The sequence below is a fragment of the Lynx rufus genome, unplaced genomic scaffold (assembly GCF_022079265.1).
Source record: "Lynx rufus isolate CCGP_SWC_20201006 ecotype Redwood Valley unplaced genomic scaffold, mLynRuf1.p SCAF_3, whole genome shotgun sequence".
Lineage (NCBI taxonomy): Eukaryota > Metazoa > Chordata > Mammalia > Carnivora > Felidae > Lynx > Lynx rufus.
In genome coordinates, this window is record NW_025814845.1 from 42490977 (window position 1) to 42507434 (window position 16458).

Consider the following 16458-nt stretch of genomic DNA (forward strand, 5'->3'; position numbering starts at 1 on the left):
TAAGGGTAGGCCAGCACTTACTTGGAAGGTATCTACTTCAGGGCAACCCAATACAAGTTCTTCAGGCAGGGGGAATCTGACCTCCTCAGGCAGGAGAGAAAGGGCTGATTGTATTCATAAGAAAGGCTCAGCCGTATTTAGGGGTCCCCATCTTCATTGGAATCTGCTCATATATTCCCATTCCAATTTTCAAGGTCCTGTTCCTTCTCAATCATTGCTTTAACTTGAACATAGGAGACCAAATTTGGTAATTCAATTTGCACTATAATTCACCCACTCACAGAATTAGATTTCGAGTTTGGTTTTCAGAATTTTCAGCCCTGTGACCATAGACTATAAGGATTTCTTTTATGGAAGTCACAGAAACTTTCTGGTCCTTTACCCAGACCTTAAGGTGGGAGCTTAAAGGCCTGAGCCAGTCATTTCTTAACTCACTTTCTCCAGTGTACTTAGAAACAACCAAATAATCCCACTATACTTCTTTTTTTTTTTTTTTTTCAACGTTTTTATTTATTTTTGGGACAGAGAGAGACAGAGCATGAACGGGGGAGGGGCAGAGAGAGAGGGAGACACAGAATCGGAAACAGGCTCCAGGCTCCGAGCCATCAGCCCAGAGCCTGACACGGGGCTCGAACTCACGGACCGCGAGATCGTGACATGGCTGAAGTCGGCGCCCCCCACTATACTTCTTTATTTCACTAAAATATTTTCTGGTAGCAGCTGCTTGGTCACCCGAAGTCTTGCTTTCTGTTTTGCCACTGCATGCTATGGACTACCAGGATTTTTTTTTAACTTCTGGCAACAGAATCATGAATAACTTTAAATCCAAATACTCAAAAAACAAATTCCAGATAATCTAGAACCAATACAGAGAACCAATTCTTAAAGTTGGGATTTGGTTATTTGTTGCTTCATACCAAAGCACCCCCAAACTTAGTAGTGTAAAACAATAAGCATTTTATTTCACTCAAGCATTTTATGAATTAGAAATCCCTCAGCTAGTATATCTCTAGTGGCTTGGGTGTCAGAAATGGTAGGGGGCTGAAAGTTCCTTTATACTTGTCTTAATCAGCTTGGGCTGCTATAACAAAATACCATAGACTGAATGGCTTAAAAGACATTTATTTCTCACAGTTCTGGAGACAGAGAAGTCCACGATCAAGGTGTAGCAGATTCTCTTCTTGATGAAGGTCCTTTTCTTGGTTTGTAGACAGTCACCATCTTGCTGTGTACTCACATGACTTCTTTTTGTGTGCAAAGAGGAGTTCTTATCTCTCTTCTTATAAGGACACCAATCCCATTATGAGGGTTCTAACCTCATGACTTCATCTAAACATAATTACCTCCCAAAGGCCCCACCTCCCGATATTAACCCACTGGGGACTAGGACTTCAACATATGAATTTGAGAGGGACATTAACAGTCAGTCCATAACAACATCTGTGTGTGGTACCTTGGCTGATATGACTTAAATGCTAGACTCAGTTGGGAATATCCACAGGAGCACCTTCTTGTGGCCTCTCCATATAGCTTAGACTTCTCTCAGCATAGCAGCTGTATTCTGATAAGGAATATTCTAAAATGGAATGTTTCAAGGGTGAGCATACCAAAAGAACCAGGTAGAACGGCATAATTTTTTTTCAGTTGGCCTTGGTAGTCACATAATGTCACTACAGTCATATTCTGTTGATTTATGGAGTTACAAGTCTGGCCAGATTCAAGGGGTCAGGGACACAAACCCCAACTCTCACTGAGAGAAGAATAATTTCAAAGAATTTATAGCCACTTAAGAAAAGAACCTGCAAATCCAGTGATATGAGTCTTTTGGTATCCTTGAGCATGGTTTTTGTATATAGAAAAGACTGTTCAGAGGTATGTTCTTGATTTAAATAATTAGTAGTCAATTTTTAAAACTTGAAGTTAAAAATCTATTTCTTTCGGGATGAACGAATGGCTCAGTAGGTTGAGCATCTGACTCTAGCTCAGGTCATAATCTCATGGTTCCTGAGTTCAAGCCCTGCGTCAGGGTCTGTGCTGACAGCTTAGAGGCAGGAGCCTGCTTTGGATTCTGTGTCTCCCTCTCCCTCTGCCCCTTCCCCACTCACACTCTGTCTCTCTCTCTCTGTCTCTCGCTCTCTCAAAAATAAATAAACAGTAAAAAAATCTTTTTCTTTCTCAGGCTTTTAAATTTAATGCATAAGTTTTATTACTCTGTTTATAATTCCAGAAGTTTAACAATAACTTTTAAGAGTCCTGAATAATGTTTGATTTGGTTTCTAAACTTAATCAAATGCCTCCAAATAACTTAAATCATATTTACTAATATATTATATTTGATTTATTTTGTAAGCCTTTTACTTCAGCCATCTACATTAATGAACAAAATCTCAAATATTAAATAACTATTTGAAAATCTACATTAAACTTATAAATATGGTGAACTTAAAGTTTTCAATGTTGTAAGAATGACATAAACTTAAGATTTCAATGTAATGTTATAACTCACATATATGCTTCAAGTTGCAGTTGTAAGGTGATCACTCTAAAAGGCCAAATTCTCTTAAACATGCACATGGTTTTGTTTTTTTTGTTTTTGTTTTTTTGTTTGTTTTTGTTTTTTTGTTTTGTAAGCTCTATGCCCAGTGTGAGACTTGAACTCATGACCCAAGATCAAGACTCACATGCTCCACCAACTGAACTAGCCAGGAACCCCCATGTACGTGCTTTTTAATTTTAATAATATACACATAGTTTTTGTTTCTATAATAATTTTTAATTTACTGAAAAGTTGCAAGAATTAACATTTTATTCCATTTGCTTAATCATTCTGTCTCCTCCATGTGGGGGGTGTGTGTGTGTGTGTATTTAGTTATTTCCCTGAATCATTTTTGAGAGTTACAGATATCATATAGTCATTTTCCTAAATACTTCAGTGTGTATTTCCCAAGAACAAGGACATCATCTTATGTAACCACTGGATTGTTATCAAAATGAGGAAGTTTAATTGATAGATACTGTATCCACTCCATAGTCCATGTCCAAATGTCATCAATTCTAGCGCATACTTATTCTTAGTACCAGGTATTATTTATTAATTCTATGATTTTGTTTCTCTTAGCTTCTTTGCAGTTAATGCTGAACTTTCCGAGAGTTTAAAAATACACATGCCCAATAGGGCACCTGGGTGGCTCAGTTGGTTAAGCATTAGACTGAGGCTCAGCTCATGATCTCATGGTTCCTGAGTTGGAGCCCCATATCAGGCTTCATGGCAACAGTGTGGGCTCTGCTTGGGATTCTCTCCCTCTCTCTCCCTCCCTACCCCTCCCCTGCTCACATGTGTGTTCTCATACACACACACACTCTCTCAAGATAAATAAACTTAAAAAAAAAAATACACATGCCCACAAAGGGAGCCAAGTTACTGTCACAGGTACCTGAGATTACTTGCCACCAGAGACTTTGGATGGATGAACTGTAAAAAATCTTTTTTCCCTTCTATGAATGTGTTACTGAGTCTCTTTTTTATGGTAACTTTGTCACTACAAACTTAAAAAGAGTTGGTTTCATAGCTCACTTAATGCATATCCATCATTCTCTCTCTACTTGCAGATGTCTGCAGCTCCTAACTGTTTAGATTTTCAAAATCTTTGACTCTTGAGAGATTTTGGCTTGAAGACTCCTATTTTATATTTAGCAGATATCTTTGAGTATTAAACACATGTACTCTGGATACCTCACATGACTTTGTCTGACTTGTTGTCCTAATTTATGAAGTCATTCTATCAACATGTCTCCCCACCATTATTCTCAATCTGATTATTTTCTGAGAACAAAAATTTGAGAAGTAAAGTTACCAGATCAAGGGTATGAACATTTTTGAGGTGATTTATATATTATTCCAAAATGTGTTCCAACAAAAGTGATTTTGATTTACATAGCCAGTTGCATTATTTGGGCTGACTTTTGCAGTGCATTCTTGCCAACATTAGATATTATTTTACGAAATATTAATTTTATAATAAAAATAATATCTCATTAATAAACACTTTCATTTCTTTGATTATTAACAAATTCAGTAATTCTCAACATTTATTTAACTATGTATTTTTCTTTTATAAATTTGTCTATTCATGGCTTTTTATTTTTCTAATGGTCTACACATTTTGTATTGATTCATAACAGTTCTTTACATATTATAGATATTCTTCACTATATATATGTATATATAATATAATATAATATTGCTATATATATACACACACACACATATATATATATACATATATATATAAATTATTTTTTCCAGCATATATTTTGCAGTTTTGGAGTTATAATTTACATAAAATGCATAGATCTTAAGTGTATAGTTTAATAAGATTTTAACAAATGTATATATCCATTCAATAATCACCTCAATCAAGATATAAAACATTATCCCAAAAAGTTTCCTCCTGACTATTTCTAGTCAATTCCACTCTACCCCCTGCCCTAGAGTCAACCACTTCCAAATTTCTATCACCATAGGTTAGTAGTATTTCTTATTCTTTGTAGGTTTATATAAGATTTATATTATTTCTTCTTAAGTATTTGAAAGAAATTTACCGTCTAAGCAATCTGGGCTTAGCATCTGTATTCTCTGTAGGTTTGTACATCACTTATATTATTTTTTTGTCTTAAGTATTTGATAGAATTTACCATTGAAGCAATCCAGGCTCAGTGTCTGTACAATTCCATGAAGGGCTAATTAATCATTTACAATGAATAAAACTTTGCCTCCTATCAGGTTCTGGGAAAATCAGAGAAATATATGACAACCACTGCTTTCAGTTAAGGCTTACAATTAAAAACGAAATAAAATGATCACTTGTTAATCCAATTCATTAAACAAATATTTCTTAATTATATTATGTAAGACACAATAAGAATAATAAAACAGTTCCTTTCCTTAAAGTAAATTTCAATTTAGAAGAAACCATAGACCTATAGGTAAATAATTAAGATTATTTGATACTCATAAAAGAGAATAAATAAGGTATTGAGAGATACCAGAGGAAGAGCGGGAAAACCCAAGAAAAATACTCTTATCATGGAATTGTACAGACAGATAGGACCTTAGGTTTCACTCCCAACTTTGCAACTTATTCACTATATAAGCTCAAATAAATTGCTGAACTTCATATAGAACCTTAGTTTCCCCATAAGTGAAATACAAATAAAAATTATATACCAAGTGAGATAAAAAATGAGTGAGTACATGTAAAACACTGTCAGCGTTAGTATCATCAACGTCTTAACACAAAAAGGGATTTGGAACATATCTTGTTTATTATTTTTCTGCTCACAGTTAAAACCCTATTTTTATTGACTATATTCCTCTTAAAGTCTTGTGGTAAGTTTTGAGTTTGAATACTAGTAATTAAAATAGAAGACCATATAATTTGAACACATTTCCATAATTAAGATAGTGAGGAATGACTTGGGGGACTAGCTCAGCATTGTGTATGGAGAATGTGGTTCTGCCTTTCTTCTTCTTGGCTTTGGTTTCTTCTTCTTATCTGTTCCAATTAGAAGAGAGCCCCTTGAATTCACTTTAAGTATGGGAATTTGTGATAATGTGAGTCCCAATTTCCAAAGGCCAAAAATAATTAAGAACAGGGGCTCCTGGGTGGCTTAGTCGGTTGAGTGTCCAACTCTTGGTTTTGGCTCAGGTCATGATCTCATGGTTTGTGAGTTTGAGCCCTGCCTTGGGCTCCATGCTGACAGTGCAAAGCCTGCTTGGGATTCTCTCTCTCCCTCTTTCTCTCTGCCCCTCCCCTGCTCGCTCTCTCTGTCTCTCTCAAAAAATAAATAAATAAGCTTAAGAAAATAGTTAAGAACAAAGCACAGCTCTCCCTCTTACAGTATTGTTACATGGTAGGCCTGAGCCTTCCCTCTTGGCTGAGTTTATCATTCCACAAATCGGTGTTACCATTTATCTCTTAGTTACTATGTAATGTTGCCATTCCCTCCCCATCTTTAGTTTAACAGCAAGTTCCTGAAAATCTGGGTTGGAATTCATACAACCTACTTTGAAAAAAATGGAAATTGATAATTTCATCTATGATCATGGGTTACTACAAGACTCATCCTTTCTGCTGGATTTGCTGAGAAGTCTGGTTCAGAGGCCAGATGTACTTTGTACCATGTTTATTATTTGATACTTACAGACACTATTTTATTTTTTTCCCCTAGATTGAAACCAAGATTGCAGCTTCTGCCCTGAGTGCTGTTGCAACTCCAAGAATTATAGACCTTGCCCATCCAAAGATCAAGATAGAGGGTCTGTGCTTTGAAAGAGAAAGATGTGAAATGCCCATCCGTCCTGTAAGCCACCACTTCCTTGGCATCCTTCACCTCACTTTTTGGTTGTTCCTAGGGTACTACTTTGCCACTACAGAGCATAGGCCAAAGTCATTGGGAAAGAGAATCTTTCAAGATTCTGGCATGAAGGAAGACCTAGCTGCAATATATGTGGAGAGGCTGGGGAAAGAGGACGAAGAGCATGGGCTTTGGAAACAGTAAGAACTGGGTTCAAATTCTAGCCTCAACACTACTACTAGCTCTTTGATATTGTGGCAGTGTTCCTAAGCCTTATTTATTCATTCAAGTATTTGAATGCCTACTGTGTGCCAGCCATCATTCCCAGTGAACAAGATGGAGGGAGACAAAAAATAAACAGATAAGATAATGTCAGGTAGTGATAAGTGCTATGAAGACAATAAAATAGGAAATGATTGACTTTGGGTGAGAGTGGAGAATACACTACTTTGCATATGGTAGTCAGGGAAAGCCCCTCTAAGGAAGGGATATTTGATCTGAAACTTGAATGAGTCAGCTAAGTTAAGGTCTGAGAGGAGAATATTCTAGTAAAGGGAAGAGCACATACCAAAGTCTTAAATTTGAGATGACCTTGAAGTTGGGTGGAACCAGGTGGGCAAGGAGATTATAAAGTTAACAGTTCTGGTGCACCTGGGTGGCTCAGTCGGTTAAGCCTGCAACTTCGGCTCAAGTTATGATCTCGCAGTTCGTGGGTTCGAGCCCCACATGGGGGCTCTGTGCCGACAGCTCAAAGTCTGGAGCCTGCTTTGGATTCTGTGTCTCCCTCTCTCTCTGTCCCTCCCCTGTTTGCTCACTCTTGCTCTCTCAAAAAATGAATAAACATTTAGAAAAAAATTTAGTAAAAAAATTTTTTTAAATAAAGTTAACAGTTCCTACTTGGAGGGTGATGTGACTTGAAATAATAGATAAGGCATGGTGCTCGGAACAGAGGCTGGCACATTCAGTGGCTTCCCTCCCTCCTCCTCTTTGACACTCCCCTCCATCCATTGTAGTGGCAACTTGGTGTCCAATTTCAGTTGAGTTTTCAATAAATATTTAAATCATGTTGCCAAGGAGGTTGGATACATTTTATTCTCTAAGAACCTGAGGATTTGATATGGAATTCTATTAGGAAAGAAATCTAGTCTAGAAATCAAAACCCCTCAGACAAGCATCTTGAGTTTGCTGACATGACTTCCTTGTGACCCTTGGGCAAATCACTTTACTTTCAGTTCTTTTGGTATATAAAATGGGAGTTACAGGTATCTTTCTTCAGTTGCTAGGATTGTTTGGGAGTTTATAAAAAATATTTTTAAAAAGTGATGCCCCTACAGATATCATACTTTTAGAACCCAAAATAAGTCTATACCAGTGCAACACAGTCATTTCAGGGCAATTGAGTGGTGTTTGTTGTCCATCCTAATTCTTTTTAATGAGCACATAAGAGAGAGAATAGGAGCTATATGTCATCCTCCCAGTTTTACCAATTAAGCAACATAACAGAAAGGCAACCTGGCAGATGCAGTTTCAAAGTAAGACCAGAAGGAGTAGATCCATCTGTCAATCAACACATATTCAGCACTAGTTATGTACTTATTCTAGCTTTTGGCAAACATTCAAGAAGCTTATATTCTAATGGGGAGACACAGACAATGAATATACCAACAAAGAGATAAGAGAGCTAAGTCAGGTGTTAGTAAGTGCTATAAAGAAGATTAAATAAGTGTACTGTAGAGGAGAGTTATTAGAAAGGTTCATGTATCTAGGATGGTGAGGGAAGATGTCCTTGAGAACATGATGTTTGAATTTAGAAACTTGAATGATGAAGAAGCAACCATGACAAGATTGAGGAAGGAGGATTTCAAGTAGAAGAACTGGCAGGTGCAAAAATCCCAACGTGGAAAGAGCTGGGCCAGAGGGGCCTCATGTAACAAAGGTCACTGTGATCAAGGTGGGAAGAGGAAGGAGATGAGGTCAGAGGAATAGGGATAGCAGCCAGATCACATAGGGCCTTCGAGGCCACAGTAAGGAGTCTAAATGTTATTCATAGCAAAATGGGAAACCACTGGAAGGTTTTAAACCCTGAGAGTGACATAATCTGAGCTGGGCTTTAGAAAGTATGTATCTCATGGGGTTGTTATGATGATTGAGTGGGAATAATATAGGTGCCCTACTTAGAACACTGTGTGGCCCATGAAATGCACTCATTAAAATGCTCATTCTCTCCCTCAGTAATTGGTAGAAAAGGCTAGATCATACAGAGCAAGAATGGAAGCAGGGAGACCAGGGAGGAGTCTGCTGCTGTAATCCAGGAGAGAACCTGTATCTGATGGTGACTCAGTTCGGGGCATAGCTGTAAAGAGAGGGAGATGTGAAAATTGAAATCTATTTTTGCATCTTTTTGCTTCTACTACAGATATCCCGTGCTGCCTTGCTAACCAAACCTAGCCCTCGAATAATAGCTCTAGCTGAGGCCAAGCCTCTTCATCAAGATTATCTACCTGTCCGTGATGCCCATTGGCCAGTATCTTATGCTGCTATCCATTACAAAATATCTCCCAGAATTCAGGAACTAGCTAATCCAAATACAAGGTATGTCATTTTAAAACTAATATGGGGCAGGAAGGCTGGGGGTGCTAGGGAGAGGGAAAAATTGACCTAATAAGACCAATAAAAAGAATTGTAAGAATATAGGAAATTTTCAAAAACATCTCACTTGTTACATTAATTGTGACAAATCTGTGGTTTTACCGCAAATCTAAGGCAACAGTTAAAGGGTTAGTGGACTAGTATTGAAATTTAGATCTAGGAAACAACTCTGTAAGTATGGATGTGGGATTATTTATCTAACATATTGTTAAGTGAAGCAAGTTACAGAACAGAGCACGAAATATGTTACAGTTTGTGTAAGAAAATACACATATGCCATGTATTGGCTTGCAGGTGCCTATGACATCTCAGAAAAGTATGCAAGAAGCTAGTAACAATGGTTACTTGTGGGGGCCCAAGGTAAATGGGATAGGACAAAGATTTATTTTTTACTAAATAGGCTTTTATATTTTTCCATGTTTTGCATCATGTGACCTATTTGAAATAGATAAGAAAATACATTTAATAAAGAAGAAATTGCGTCTAATTCTTATTTACTTCCTAGAAGATTTCTTAATTTGCCTGAACCTCAGTTCATTTTGTTTCCTTCATGAGATAATACCTGACACCCCTTTTTAAGCATGATCAGGAAAACCTAGGAGAAACTGAAAAAGTCATAGAAGTCTTCAGCTTAGGGAACAGGAAATATGTTAATTCTTACATAATAAAATATTTATCAAGTGTTTTGCCTTAAAAGAAATAAATTCCAACAACAATGAAATGAAGCTCATTTTCTGTTCATTGACAAAGGAAAGGGAAGAGTAAGATCAAGTCCCCAGGATTTACCCAAGTGGCAAAGTTATTATTTGGTGGTAAGGTGCTGAGGGTGGAAACTTCAAAAGTTTGATTTCTTCAAGTTCACCAGAGAACTGTTGGGCTAGTTTTAACATTGGCAAGTTACTGAAAAATTTCCAGAATTAACTTTCTGTGGAAAGAGCAAAGGCTTTGGAATCTGATAGATACATGAATCTGGATTTGACCACAGGTCATTTTTATAAGTTCCCTGAGCCTTCTTGTCCTTACCTGTACAGTGAGGGTTATGACACCTGTTTCGTGGGGTGCTTATGAAAATCAAAAATGCATAATATCATAGAGCCTAACACGTAGTGGATGGTTGAGAAATGTGAGTTCCATTTTCTGTTCATCTTTTTTCAGGTTGCATTCTTTTTCCCCCATTTCAGGTCTCCTGTGCATATTATATATTACGATCCAAATGTCTTTAAAGTCAAGCCAGCTGCTCTGAAAACACAGTGTTCTCCGAGGATCCACGAGTTGGCAGAACCTCTTATGCGTTAAGCACAGAAAGCCACGTCAGTCGCACTGTAGTTATGTATCTAGAAAACATATTAGGTGACTTAGTTCCCATTTCTGATCCTGTCAGTTTGTATTCCCCATCCCCTCAAAAACCATGTGAGACCTCCAGAGAACACCACTGTGACCATCGATAGTAATTCCTGCTGTTACCTGTAATCATGTCTTTAGCCGGTTTGGGGACTTGAGCATGCAATAAAAGAGAAAATGAGAGCTTGCCTTATCCTTACTGTATCTCCTCACAAGCATCTTGGCTGTCTCATTGCTCTGACTGACCTGTAGAAACACTCCTCCTTGTATTTGCTGGGTTTGTTTTCCCTTTCCCAGAGAGATCTGTGTTCCCCAGCAGCTGATCTCTGCTCAGTCCCTTCTCTAATAAGTCCTGAGAATTGAAATAATTCTTTGTGTTGCTTTTCCAGTCTCCCCTCCTTACCCAAGAAATAACACTGAAATGGTGAAGCCTTTTGAGACAACTTGAAATGCTTTTTATAATCTGTAGATGAAATTTAGGGGATGGGTTACCTTAAATAATCACACCTGCACCAATCTCTGTTACTTCATTCATGTCATTTGTCATGAATGACAGAAAAAGCAAGGTATTTGGTAAGCATTGTAATTCTCTGTCAAATTTCATCTTCCCAGAGTTTTTAAAATTTAATTGTTTTATTCTCTCCATGGATAAGTATTTTACAAATGAAATTAAATTTTAATATATATCTAGATTTACATGAAAATGAATTTATCTGAAAACCAGTTTTTTTTTTGTTTTTTTTTTGTTTTTTTTTTTCAACGTTTATTTATTTTTGGGACAGAGAGAGACAGAGCATGAACGGGGGAGGGGCAGAGAGAGAGAGAGACACAGAATCGGAAACAGGCTCCAGGCTCTGAGCCATCAGCCCAGAGCCTGACGCGGGGCTCGAACTCCCGGACCGCGAGATCGTGACCTGGCTGAAGTCGGACGCTTAACCGACTGCGCCACCCAGGCGCCCCTGAAAACCAGTTTTATAGCTGCCTGAGTTCTATCTCCAATGCTTTGTGTTAAGGAGATAACTAGTGTTATGGAGAGGCAATACCATATAGTAGTTTTGAACTTTTTTGAATCAGGCATATCTGGGTTAGTATCCCCATGGATCATTTACAGGTATGTGATTTTGTTTTGTTGTTTTTTATTTTAACATGTATTTATTTTTGAGACAGAGAGAGACAGAGCATGAATGGGGGGAGGGTCAGAGAGAGAGGGAGACACAGAATCAGAAGCAGGTTCCAGGTTCTGAGCTGTCAGCACAGAGCCTGACAGGGGGCTCGAACCCACGGACTGCAAGATCACGACCTGAGCCGAAGTCGGACGCTTAACCGACTGAGCCACCCACGCACCCAGGTATGTAATTTTGAACAAATTCCCTAACTCTCTGTATCTGTTTCTTTGTGTAAAATGGGTTCCTGCTGCATTTTTATAAAGATTAAGAAAATTATGTAATAAAGCATGAACTGGAAAAATATTATTTAAAATTTAGCTCCTTTTGCCCTGTAAGGGGGAATGGCATAGTTTATATCACTGGGAAAATAAATATCTTTATGGCTTGATTCATACAGTGAATGAATGTTTGTTGAGTTTCTTTGCTTTGCCGGGCACTGTGCCAGCCATTGGAAGTAATAATACTAACCCAAACAGTTGTGGGCTCTGCTCTCATGGACTGTTTAGCCAACTGAGAGGGATAGAATTCAAAAATTCACAAATAAATGTAAAATTACAGCAGTAGTAAGTATTATGATGAAGAGGTGATAATGCAATGAAATAACAGAATAGAGAACTTTGTTTCCCCTTAGGAAGACAAAAGAAGGCTTCTTTAATGAAGGGACAATTGGGCTGGAATCTACAAATTGAGTAGGGTTAACTAACCAAATAGGAGGAGATAGAAAGCCAGTCCAGGTAGTGGGAGCATGTGTTTAGTGGACATTTGTTGATTTGGAGGCCATCCTGCATCGATTTCTCCTCCTTCTGGTAAGAACTCCCAATTTTCTTTTGGAGAATTACTTTGTCTTCATTGTTAAGCTTTACCGGGACTTGTATTTAAGATGTCCTGGCCAAGGGATGAGCATGTGACCTAAACTGGCCAAGCCCACTGAACTGTCCTCTGGGGCTTTGGGTCTTGTGCAGAGTGCTGCATGGGGTCAGGGGTATAGTTGGAGCTGATAGTTCCCAGTAGCAGTACCCTGATGAGACTTCATTTTGCTCCTACCACCTGTGTCCCTGGAGCCACCCTGGCCCTTCACCTATTCCTTTGACTCAGGAGCTACCCACAGCCTTCTAGTAAATCCCCTGTGGCAGGTGGATAGGTGTGTTGGGGACTGAAAGAAAATTTGGCTCAAACAGAGAGGAAAAATTGGGGTTGTATGATGCAAGAAGAGGCAGAAGGATGGGAGCTAGACCAAGAAGGGCCCTGGAGGCCATGTTGACTTTTAGTCTTTATCCTAAAGCCAATGGGAGCTGTTGAAGTAATTTATGTGTAGGGATAATATAATCAGGGTTGCCTTTTAGGAAACTGTCTTTGACAAATAAATTGGGGAGGAGACAGTAGAGGTATGTAGACCAGGTTAGGAAGCTATTTTGTAGATCAGATGGAAGATGAAAATAGTTTGGTGGTACCATAGTGGAGATGGAAAAAAGTGGCAAACTTCAGAGATATTTGAGGATTTGGTGATGGGTTGTATATGGTGAGGGGAAATGGGAATCATTTACGATAATTCCTGGATTTCTAGCTTATGGAACAAGATAGAAGTAAGAGTCTGAATATACAGATGGACAATAGTCTGTCCAAATATGACAATAGAACTCTGACTCACAACCTTTGTAGCAACCAGGTCAGGAATCTAAACCACAACCTTTGTAGTGAACAGAATGATCAGGATCTGGTCAATGGTCCTTACTGGTGCCTATTTTTGCCGCCACTTCCAATATAGGGCCAACTGGAGAAAGACAAATATATTCCCTAAGCCAGTCACATAGGGTGCCCTGTTTCTAGTTAGGTCATCTCCAACTTCCGCATGCCAGCAGCCTTGAGTCAGAGCATACTTAAATCCTCCTCCACACCTCTCCCTGCTCCCCCCCGCCCCTGCAAAGCTTTAGGACTCCTCTGCCTTTGAGTCTCTGCCAAATGCAAGTGATGATGGCTGACTCCCAATAACAAGCTCTAAATAAATGGCCTGGGTGTGTCCTCATTTGGGTAATCTTTATTTCCATAATTTATACCTTCCCTGCGAGAGGGCCAGAAGAAGAGAGTAGAGAAGCATGTGTTCAGTTCTGGACACTTAGATTAGAGGATGGCGTTGAGATGCCTCAAAGGAGGTACCAGGTGTAGGGGCCGTATTATGATGTCCATGGATCCTAGACATTTTTGCCTTTCTGGATTCTTCCTTAAAATAATAAGAAAAATTACATTTTATGACTGAGTTCATATAAAGATGGACATATTATCATTACATATTGAAAAACATTTTTGCTAGCTTTATTTTTTCCTTCTCTCTTAAAACTACAACATTTTGTGATCTTCTGAAAATACCGTGAGCTGTAAGCCTTGAGCCTACTGTGCCCAGTAGGACAGTCAGCCTTGTTCAGGTAGGCAGTCTTTAAATGGGTCTGTGTTGAGGTGAGTAGATCTGTCTGCTGAAGATTAACACATGCATGTCGTCACTGTTAGGTGTGATTGAAGCCCCAGGTGGGAGGTTGTGTGTGAGAGAAGAGGGACCGGGAAGGTGTGAACCTTGACTTGATATTTGCTGCTATTGAGGAATTGCTATTAATTATATTTAGGATGATACTGATATGGGGGTTATGCTTTCAAAAGCAGTTCTTTAGAGAAGCATGCTGAAACATTTGTGCATGAAGGGATATCTGGACTTTGCTTTGAAATAATCCCAACAAAAGAGTGGGTAAGAGTGTGAGTTGATTGTTCAAACTAAGCGATTGGAACAGAGGGTTCATTATAGTGTTCTCATTTCTATTAGATGTGCTTGAAGCTTTACATAATAAAGTGCAAAGTGGAATGGGAGCAAGAATGGACAGTTACAGGTCTTAGCAGAGGCTTTTGGAGCCTGGACAATGCAAAACTTCCCCAACACTGTACTTTCAGTCAGGTTTGGTTTGTCCCAGGTGTTTGGTATTAGGGTTGTTTAAGGGGGAAATCAAGGCAACATGTCTGTACTCCATGTCCAGGGAGAGTGTGAGGCAATAGCATGTACAAAATGGTGAATTAAGGTCTACAAGATAAACTGGTGCTCTCACCCCAAACCCAGGGGTATTGGAAGGACTCAGGACTTTCATCACACTATGGCAGAGGAGGGTTTCAAGATAAATCTATTTGAATCTTCAAAGGTTAGCATGCCTCCGTTTGACCTCTAGGTTGCAAATGCTTGACACAGGAGATGTGAAGAATAAGTGGGAAGAAGATATTGAAGACTTGTTAACCTGGATTTGGTTGAAGGAAGGAAAATGGTGACATAAATGTTAAATGGCTTTCTGCAGTCAGGGAGAGAGGGGGTCAAGGAGGCTCGTCCTGGAATGAGGTTTTACCAAATATTAGCTATGCAACCTTGTACAAATTACCTTTTCAGTGACAAGGAGCTAATAGTGTTTAAGGTTGGGATTGGAAAGTTTCCAATAAATTACACCCCTCCTTTTCTTCCCTGAATTCAGAAACAATTGAGAAACCCAGGCAGTTGGAGTTCAAAATAACTCATTTACAAAGGACAGAGCTGTTTGGAGAATGTGATTTTGGTAAACCAAATGGATTTGCTAATGTACCCATCCTCCTTAGTTGAATTGAGCCCCTGGCAGGACTACTCCACAGGGCACACCTATCCCCAGAGCAGATAGAATGCACTCTGCCTATGGATCTGAGATCTCAAGAAAGAAGAAATGCACTCCTTCTCCCAGATGCATAGGAGAGGAGTCACTGCTTCCATAGGTAGAAAGAAATAGGGGTGGCTGAAGGCTAAAAGCAGGAATTTCTTTCCTGGGGAATTCTTCCTCTCCACATGGAGCAGGAGTACTGCAAAATATTCATCTGTAACTTGTATCTCCTTGGGTTCTTGTGAAGTACATATCCAGTACATAGTAAGGAGGTTTTGTTTTCTTAATCATTATTAGTGGGTATTAAGAAACTTCTCATGTCTTTCTGGATAATGGATTTTACTCCCTCTGGTGATTCCAGTTATAGTCCCAGTGAAACACAACCCTATCCAGAGGTGGAGTTCTACTTGCCCACTCCTTGAGTCTGAGCTGGCCCATGACTTGCTTAGACTGAGAGAATGTGGCAAAAGTGACATTGTATGACTTCTGAGCCCAGGCCGCAAGAAGCCTTGTGACTTCTGCTCTGCCTTCTTGGAATGCTGCATAGGAAGAAACACAGCCTCTTTAAGAGACCTCATGGAGAAGTTCAGCCTTCTCAGACCTCATCTTTGGGCCCCTCCTCCAGCTCACCCTCTGCTGAGTGCACCCACTAAAGTTGCAGCAAGACCAGCTGAAGAAGTGCCCAGCTAATTTACAGAATTGTCAGGGAGAAAATGGTTATTTTGGGGTAAGTTTTGGGTTGGTTTGTTATTCAGCAATAGTTAACTGAAACAGGCAATAAATAAGCTGGTGGAGCAGCAGATTGATGCCAATAAGGGTTGGGGAGGGGCAAGGGGTTCTGACTGCAGCAGACTGATTTCCATAGGTTCGTGAGATGTCCTTGGTTTTGGTCTGCTAAATGATCTGGCAAACATTTCTCCCTCAATTAGGTGTTTTAAGCCCCTTTTTTCAACTTGTGTGATAACCCACAGCCATCCCACAGCAGACCTGACCTTTAAACCAGTTGGCCAGTAAGAACCTACATGAATTGAGGCAAAGGAGTATACTGGTTGTTGACAAAGCTGAACCTTCCACCTTACCTAACTCCCCAGTCCCCCTTCCAGAGGGTTTTGCTTCCTAAGGACCCATCTGAGGAAGTCCTGGCCCATGACCTCCCTTGGCAGCAGAGACATACCACAAGCATAAGGAGAGAGAGCCTGAAGACACATAATCTTTCATAATTTGTGTTGGTTCTTCTTTTCTATCTGGAAGGGGCTGCCAGATGGGAAACTTCCCCACCCGAAGCAGCATGC

At 39.3% G+C, this 16458-nt stretch overlaps 1 protein-coding gene across 1 annotated transcript in view; it reads left to right on the top strand.

Moving 5' to 3' along the window:
* The window catches only part of THEGL (theg spermatid protein like), a 56888-nt gene extending 46586 nt beyond the window's left edge, over positions 1–10302 (top strand). The window contains 3 exon segments of the mRNA XM_047090836.1: positions 6232–6363; positions 8774–8949; positions 10188–10302. Coding sequence (XP_046946792.1) covers positions 6232–6363; positions 8774–8949; positions 10188–10302 — 423 coding nt within the window.
* The last annotated feature ends 6156 nt before the right edge of the window (positions 10303–16458 follow it).